The 8,875-nt window shown below is 42.8% G+C and overlaps 1 protein-coding gene across 1 annotated transcript; it reads left to right on the forward strand.

Moving 5' to 3' along the window:
- The first annotated feature begins 956 nt into the window (after positions 1-956).
- On the forward strand, positions 957-6,565 carry spice1 (spindle and centriole associated protein 1). Its single transcript, XM_050056666.1, has 17 exons — positions 957-1,100; positions 1,559-1,654; positions 1,846-1,893; positions 2,097-2,237; positions 2,340-2,442; positions 2,610-2,728; positions 2,855-2,943; positions 3,108-3,250; positions 3,379-3,504; positions 3,632-3,906; positions 4,069-4,200; positions 4,297-4,552; positions 4,657-5,090; positions 5,722-5,908; positions 5,996-6,065; positions 6,239-6,302; positions 6,418-6,565. Exons 2-17 carry the CDS (start codon positions 1,559-1,561, stop codon positions 6,472-6,474), a joined length of 2,340 nt encoding a protein of 779 aa, XP_049912623.1. The 5' UTR covers positions 957-1,100; the 3' UTR covers positions 6,475-6,565.
- The last annotated feature ends 2,310 nt before the right edge of the window (positions 6,566-8,875 follow it).

The following is an 8,875-nucleotide window of genomic DNA, read 5'->3' on the forward strand; positions in this document are numbered from 1 at the left end:
GGGTTTTTTTTTTGTATATTTTGCTAATAACATGTCTGAATGCAGCACTTTAACACTATCTGCTACTTTTAGGTAAAAGGTCTAAATACTTCTTCCACCACTGGTTACTACCCACCAGCAAATAAAGCCAGTGGTGAAATGTAGTTAAGTATATTTACAGAGTACTGTACTGAAGTACAATTTTAAGGGTACTTGTAGGCCTACTTTACTTGAGTATTTCAGTTTTTTGTTAGTTTACACTTTACTTCTGCTCCACTACATTTTGAAATCCAATATTGTACGTTTTACTCCACCACTATTTTAAGACATTAGTTAGGCCTATAGTTTCTTTGCAGATTCAGATAATTCATACAAATATAATCAGCAAATAAATAATAATGTATTATATGAGTAAAGATAAAACTTTATTGATCCCTTGGGAAAATTCATAAGCTACACAGTAGTATAAATAGCCTAGGAAAAAAATGGCCCCACCTTTGCCAGCTGCAAAATTAGAGTGATGTTCACATTAATTCATCAATAATTATAATATTCTTAAATGGGCTATAATAAATAGCCTACTTTTTGTCTTTTAAGTATGTACCAATAGCCTATTTTTGCATTTTTACTTGTGTAAGAGTTTTAATGCAGGGCTTTTACTTAAGTAAAATATTTGAATACTTCTTCCAACACTGAATAAAGCATTTAACTCTCACTCCACAAGCTAGCTACTACATTAAAATTGTTCTCAAAAACAGTGTGTATCAGTAATAATGACTAAATTAAATAATTTCGCAGTATGTAACACTCACGTCGTCTATTTTAATGTATATTTAATTTCTATACTCACCTTGTTACTTACTTTTTGACACTTCCAGATTCCTCTTCCGCCGCTGAGCCGCCTTGCTCGCCGGTACTTCATTTCCCATGATGCTCCGCCGTGAAGCGGTGTCCGTGGCAACAGCACAGGAAGTGGCGCGCAACTGTTGAAAAACTGTCATACAACTAACTGAAGAGAAGAGGTTGATGCTTTTCAGCTCCGTCTAAACGGAGGTGGCAAAGTTACAGACGACCTGAAACACTTTTGTCACATAACTAACCGTGGCTTCGGAACTTAAAACGTAAGTGTTGCTTAAATATTTGGCTAGCTTCGTATGAAATCACGTTTTAGCTAACCTTAAGCAAAACTGTTCGCCGAGTGAAAACAGATAGCTAACGTTACCTTACTGGTGCACAAATATCTGTAGGACAACTATGTTGAGGGAAACTTCACTCACTCACACGTTTGCTGAAACATTCAGTTAGTGTGGACATGTTACTAAACAACTCTGTTCATACTGTGAAGCCATAGGACCAGTAGTTGGTGAGGTGGGTGTAACTTACTAGGTAAGTTAGATGGGTAACGTTAGGTTACAGAGGTGGAAATTGGTTTACTCCCCTATATATCCCAATGGCTTTGAGGCTAATAGGTGGGTATTCTGTAAATGGGCAGAAAAAAAGGTCGTTATACACTGTATACCTGCATACATTCTCCACTACACCACTACATAGGTCTAACCTTTTCATATTGTCTGATCAGATGTCATTTGTGAGAGTTGGGCGTCCACAACAACACACCAAAGGAAAAAGGCCTGTTCGCACCAAGAAGGCTGCAGCTCCCAAAAAAGACTGGGTGGTGAGTACTGACATCAAAGTATGTCCTTGTACCCTTTTTAGACACATTCTTGCTACTCAATCGGGAGGATAGTCCACTTGTGTTTGCTGTGAACATTTATCCGCCATAGTAATTTCTTCTTCTATAAATAAGAAATGACCTCTACGTTTTAAATTCATTTAGTAACGACAGCTGTCTCTTGTTGGTTTCAGAGCACTGTCAATGACCTGTCTGTGCACAAGCTGTCACCTGCAGAGCTGGTAAGATGTTTAACCCTGTGCTCGTTCAGTAGTTCTTCGTACGTGTGATGTGTACAACTGTAGAGCAATTTAAACTGTTTCATTTCATACTATGCATTAAATTAGCACCTGAACATCATTTTAGTGAGCTGATAGTACTGAAACAATTAAAACGGTTGTCTGCAGCCCATATTTGCTTGTCTGATTGTTCACTTCTGCTTCAGAGTCATCGTCATGAGATCCACAAGTCCCACAACAAGGCAGCGGCTCAATGGGAGTTGAGAGAGAAAGCCCTGCAACGCCGTTTCAGACACGTTGGAAGCCCTGCACCTCTAGACAAGGCCAGCCTTAGCATCATCAGGGAGGTGTGTGCAACCTCTTATTGTTAGTGTCTCTTTTGCTTACTCGATATTTTTTGTTTAAGAAGATTTCGCTGCTGGGGATGGTGGTGTGTTTTACTGCTGCAGGTGTTCTCTGACCAGCTGCTGCTGCAGGATGTGCTGGCTCGGTCTGACAGAGCCATGGCTGTTGTCAAAGACTTGTTTGGAGACGCCCCACGCAGGCAGACTGGTAGATTATCCATCATAGCCATAAATACAGTACCAATAAAACAATAAAAATCTGTTCCCTACTCATAGACATAAGCATATGCAACACATTTACACCCTTTTGAATGAGATATATGATTTTCCCAGAAGATTAGGTGGTGTATACAGTGTGTTTGTGAATTTCCGCAGGGCACCCCAGTGTGACGATGGCACCAAACTGTGACTCTGACTCAGAGCTACCTGTTCTCCAAAGACCAGATCCTCCAACTCAGCTCTCACTGCTCAGCCAGTCTATGATGGATCCACAGGTGTGTGTGTTTTCCCTTAATAATAATACACTCTTAGTCTGTGTCTTTTTATAACCTAGTTTTATGTTTTTGCCTAAAGAGTTCAATCTGTATTAACGTGTTTTCATGCGTAAAATTTCCCCTCAGGCTCTTAATGAACTTGAAGCTTCAGAGGAAGACCACAGTGATGAAGATACCCGTCCTACTGGCACTTCAGGCCATCATGTGATCCAAAGGTAATAATGCCTGTGAAATAGACAGTACCTGCACAACACTGAGCAATCTGAGATAAGAGACTGACTTGTGTTTCTTTATAGGTGGAAAACATAATTTAGTGATCACTACTGAAGCTTCAGATCCCGATGACATCATTACATTGCTTGCTTACTTTTCTTTTCAGGGCCAATTTACGAAAAATGAAGGCACAGTCTCGGGGTAGAGGGATACAGCGACAGAAAGCCCATCATCCCAACTCTGACCAGGCTGATCGGGATAATGTTCCTGTAACCCCCTGCACATCAGGCAGAGCACCAGACCAAACAGGTACAATGAAAAGACGAGGACAGCAGTTAAAAAATATTTATTTCATGCAGTCATCACAAGGAAAGGTTTACTTTTAAATCAGGTTTGAAATCCTTTTTCATTTACAAACTCATCCCACCTTATTACAGCTCTCAACGCCACAGTGGCTGTTGAGCGTGTTCGGTCCAGACAAAGCCAGTCAGAGGAAGGCAAGGAGGAACCGTCAGTCCTGGTTTCTCAGGTCCTGAATCCTGAGCTGCCTCTCAACCAGTCAGGTAATATCAAGAGGGTATCTTCATATGTCAGCCTGTGACAATGTGTCATCAGATGAACAACTAAATGCTGCAATAAACAGAAGAAATTAATGATATCTTTTTTGGTTTCTCTGTATGTGTTTCTCAGGCAGGATCAGTAGTCGTACCAGCAGGAACAGGAAGTGTGTTTCTCAGAGCTCAGAGCTGGATGGCTCCTCCGTTACCTCTCTCAGTGGGGACCAGTCCAGTCTGGGCCTCCTGCAGGCCATGTTGGGTCAGGTGGAGGCAGACTTGGATACTCTGAGTCCTGACAGTGAACCAGCTTCAGCACAGAGTCAGAAACCACACAGAACACAAGGCCTCACTGGATTCTCTGTCGCCTTGGTGTCCACTCTGGGACGTTTGGTGCACCTTCTCAAACAGGTACTGCAGTTGCTTCAATTAAGGCTTTGTTATACACTTTTATAGACAGATAAATCCAACATGCATGGACACGTCACAGAAATGCTCACAAGAGCTTGATGTTTGACACTGTGCTGGACCATCGTTAATTTCATGACATCCACTTGTTTTTACTGTCCACAGAGGGAAGAGGAAGCTCAGCAGGAGGCTCGAGAGAGGAGGAGACTGGAGGAGGAGTTGAAAGAGCAGCGTGGGCTGGTTGATGCTCTCACTGCTGAGACGATGACTCTGAGAGAAGAGGCCGCTGCCCTGCAGGTGAGACAGAGCTTACAACATGGTCTGATACTACTTTATTGTCCTGATACCAGCTGTGCTCATAAATCCTGTCTCATTCTGTTTGCTTCCTCTCAGGCGGGGTTGCAGCAGCGGACAGCAGAGCTGGAGCAAAAGTTGGACACAGTGGTGTTGGTGATGGGGGGACTTGGACTACTGGAGGCACACGTTGACCCACCTCAAGGCCCTGATATCAAAGCTCCAGGTTCAGTTCAATTTGGTTCAGTTTGTCAGTCTGCACCTGAGCGAGATCCTGAACGACCACAAGCCCCTGTGTCCCCCGCTGTCTTGCTCTCCCCGCCTCGACAGAGAGACAACTGGCAACAAAGTCCTGGTAACAGCCTGTTTCTTTTTTAGTTATCTGATTTCAGCTGTACGACCTCATGCCATCATCTCAGCTGTCAGAATTCAATTTTTGCTTTCTCCCCTCTTCTTCAGTGACCCATCCTGCACTGCTGCACCAGGAGCTTCCTCCTGCAGATATTCTGCGTTCCTGTGAGGACATCCGCTTCCACAGCTCAGCCTCTAGCCTCACCAGCCTGCCTCTCACCAGCCTGCCCTCTACATCCTCAGTATCACTGACCTCTGACCCTCTCGGCTCACACCTCTCGCCAGAGGCCATGCTGGCTGAGATGGCTCAGCTGAGCAGACAGAACGACATGATCAAGGTCCAGCTCAGTCAAGCTAGGGGCCTTGGGTCAGGGGTCACAGGATCGCCTGACAGTAGCAGCGAGCAGAGGAGGTCAAGCTCCAGCAGCACGGGAAGAGTCACACCACAAAGTGTCGTAGAGAGGAGGAAGTCAGCTTCCAGCGGCACAGGAAGAAGGAGTCGGCATTTGCAGGCTGCTGAAAGGGAGCAACTGACGAATCAGGTGCGATCATTTGTACATTTTTAAACAAAGTATGCCACATAATAACCTTCTTGTCTGAAGATGTAAAAATGTTAGTTTTATAAACCCACATTAATTGTTTCATAAGAGTGTAGCGGAGTCTAACTAGACACTACGAGAAAATATACACTTTGCAAGAAAGAAATCCTATCAAGGGTCATCTTAAAGGTCTGGTCTGTAGGATTTAGTGGCATCTAGTGGAAAGCATGTAGGAGAACTGAAGTCTTAAGTGGCCAATGTGAAAACGGGAATGACCTGCTCCATATGTAGTTATGAATGAACAGCTCATTCTAAGTTAATGAAAACACAAATCTTATTTTGAGTTATGAATATTATAGTCCATTACTGCTTATAGATGCCCCTAAATCCTACACACTGGAACTTCAAGGGTCCCAGAGCATAGAATTAATTTTCCTGATGCACTTTAAAGCTTTATTTTGTCTTTTAAATTGTGTTTAAAAATTCTTGAAGCTAAAAAAGTAAATGGGAGGAGAGATTCCTTTGTGCGTTCTACCAACACCACAGAAATTCCCCTCACAGATAGGTTGAACAGCCTGTTGAACAACCAATGAAGCACAGCTGATGATTTATTTCTGTCTCTCTTCTTGCTCAGGCAACATCACCCGACACCCTCCATGTGGGCAGTGTGGAGCAGCGCCTCCTGGAGCTCAACAGACAAAGCGCAGCGGCGAGAGGTCGACTGCTGGAGCTTATTGAGCAACAGAAGCAAAGTGTTTCAGCCAAAGTTTCTCCCTCTGGTTCCCCCATCCCTCCCTCCGCCTTCAGCCCACATACAGCAGGTACAGTGGCTCACCCGACACGTTTCTGTCTGTCTGTGTAATTTCCTGTCACTGTAGGAAAAATCATCTTCATCATATGTTTCTCAGCTGGAGGAGGAAGTCCAGAGCTGCTGTCTGCACAGGAGCTCCCGTCAGAGACTTTTGGTGCTGAGAGACGGTGAGTAGCTCTTTAAGATGATGGAGATGCTCCCTGATGAGGCATGGGAATTAATTCTCCATATTGCTTTGTGTTTTTTGCTCGTAAGCTGTTTTTTTTTTGAGCATGCCGTTTAACAGACATTTACCAGACAGTATTTTGAGGCTTAACATTATTGTATTACTGTGCTGCAGATCTGCTGGTTCTGAAGCGTCTTCTCACAGTCTTGGAAGAGAAACAAGGGATGGGAAAACACAGGTACACACACACACACACACACACACACACACACACTATAGATGACATAGAAGTACTTAGGTTATTGTTACCTTGGATCTAAAACTGTATAACATCTTTTCTTTTCCCACAACAGATGGAGAAACGGAGAGAAAGAGACGGGTGGTTCGCCTTGTCCGCTCATGTGAGATGACAAGAAGAGAAGTAACGATTCAGCCTGAGGACATTTTCAGTATTTTATCTATGCATTTTTAAATGACTGAATTAAAAGTGTTTTTAAATGAGATCTGTTTTTTGTCATCCCTGTTTTATAGCGCACACTGCGCTGTGGGAAAACCCTGATATACATGAGTAATGAGTGATATGTGAGCAGAGACAGTAAAATATCCAGAGTGCCTGTTTTCATTCAACCTTATTGAGATTTAATGATTTTCCCTGCAGAGCGATTTCTGTGTGTGTTATGTACATGTGTGCAGCTGCCTCTCCAAAAACGTGTGTGTGTGTGTGTGTATCTGAGTGGCCATATGGTGTCTTAGCCCCCTAAATATTTTAAACTCCAGCTATATCAAATCCTGCATTAAGGTCCAAACTGCACGAGGTCAGTCTGTCTGTCCATCTGTCTCTTTGTTTCTGTGCCAGTAGTTTGGTTTAATTATGGTCTGTTTCCACGTCTTTGAAGCGCGTTTGATATCCCTTAGTTTCAGTGTTTGTGTTCTTCAAATAGAGGGAATTGCGTGCCATTAAGTCACAAAGGAAAGGAGCAGAGGAGAGAGCAGGGGGAAATAAGTAGCTTCAACCCACTTAGTTCTCTCCGTTGTGGTTTCAACTAATGTATGGCCTCATGGGGCTATTTAAGGTACACAAAGATGATACACGCACACAAACATTTGTTTTTCTTCTTTTCTTAGACTCTGTTATATCTGATGTCTGTTTATCTGGGTCTCTGTGGTCCTAACAATCATCTCTCTTATTTTATGACAGTTGTTATTTCTTAAGAATTCACACGCACAAGTTGGTTTAAAGGAACACTTCACCCCCCAAGTGATCATTTGTACATCAGTCACTCACCCCGTGCTACACTGAAATTCATGAAGAAAACTGTTTTTCTCACATGCCACCATGGTGAGCAAAGAATCCCAAAGTGGAGAAAATTCTGCAGGGCTGCGTTAAACTACAGCAAAATTATATTAAACATCACATCTCTATTTCTATCAAGACAAGACATGTGCGACAGCGTGCACTAGGGCCCTACATAACTTCTTTACACCACTGGGCCCATGCATATATAAAAAAAGTCTTTCTCCCTTGGCTCATTTTTTTATCTTAATTTTTTTGATGTATACACTTTGTCTCCGAGTACATTTTCACTTGTTTCTAATCTAGTTCTCACTGTGCAGTAGCCTGGCAGCATCATGACAGACCTACAGGACTCTCAGCCACCATGGATATCTGTAGAGCAGTCACCGTAGACATGACAACCAATTTCAGCAGGTGGTGACAGGACTGTTGCGTCATTATGTTTTATTTTTCCACTTCTTGTGTATGCTGTGTCTCTCTCATTCATAAGCTGACTCTGATGCATTTATCTTTCCATTCGTGTCATATGCACTGGGTTGTGTGTGTGTGTGTGTGTGTGTGCAGGAGAAAATGGTGCACTGCAGTCCTAAGTCAGCAGATGGCAACCTGGAGTCATTCATTAGAGAGAGAAAACACCGAGGTGTGAGGACATCTCTGGTACTGGTCAAACTGCAGCAGGTAAAAGCCTATACCCTGTGGGAATCAGTTGTATTTCCTGTACTAATATTATTTCCACATATTTATTCCACACATTTACCAATACAATACTTTTACAGAGCATGTTTTTAAAAAATATATTTGACCTTTGTTGGACCTTTATTGTTTGTATTAAGTTACACAAATCCATTCAGTAAGACCCCTGTAACAGTAACATGTTAAAGAGATGCCAACCTTTGGAAATCCCACCACACAGAGCAGACATGTCTGATGTGACTAACTTTTTGTAGGAGGTAAACTGAAAAGTCAGACTATTTCAAGACACAGTGACATCTGGTGGATTTTCTCAGCACAACATACCTAAACTGAATGGTAGAGACAGCTCAGTCAGGTTGAGTTCGGTTCAACACATTTCTCATCAAAATAAAGTGACTCAAAATGTGCTCTACCAAACTGTTAGCAGGGCGTTAAAGGGTTAACACCAACCATCTCGAGCCATACAGGGTGATGCCAGGGCATAATATCAAGAAAAGTGCATATTTCTATGAGGACCATTTCGGTACTGATTACACAAGCAGTTTGCATTGTAAGTCTTCCGTTATTGTTCAGTTATTATTGACATGATGACATCACGCAGTTGCTGCAGATTTGTCAGCTGCACATCCATGATGTGAATCTCCCGTTCCACCACATCCCAAAGGTGCTCTATTGGATTGAGATCTGGTGACTGTGGAGGCCATTGGAGTACAGTGAACTCATTGTCATGTTCAAGAAACCAGTTTGAGATGATTTGAGCTTTGTGACATGGTGCGTTATCCTGCTGGAAGTAGCCATCAGAAGATGGGTACACTGTGGTCATA

The sequence above is a fragment of the Epinephelus moara genome, chromosome 11, assembly GCF_006386435.1.
Source record: "Epinephelus moara isolate mb chromosome 11, YSFRI_EMoa_1.0, whole genome shotgun sequence".
NCBI lineage: Eukaryota > Metazoa > Chordata > Actinopteri > Perciformes > Serranidae > Epinephelus > Epinephelus moara.

What these genes read in the sequence shown, in the direction of transcription:
- spice1 (XM_050056666.1), top strand. Translation starts at nt 1,559, where the DNA reads ATGTCATTTGTGAGAGTTGGGCGTCCACAACAACACACCAAAGGAAAA. An exon ending in ACTTTTGGTGCTGAGAGACG is followed by an intron (nt 6,066 to 6,238) that starts GTGAGTAGCTCT and finishes ACTGTGCTGCAG; the next exon opens with ATCTGCTGGTTCTGAAGCGT. An exon ending in CAAGGGATGGGAAAACACAG is followed by an intron (nt 6,303 to 6,417) that starts GTACACACACAC and finishes TTCCCACAACAG; the next exon opens with ATGGAGAAACGGAGAGAAAG.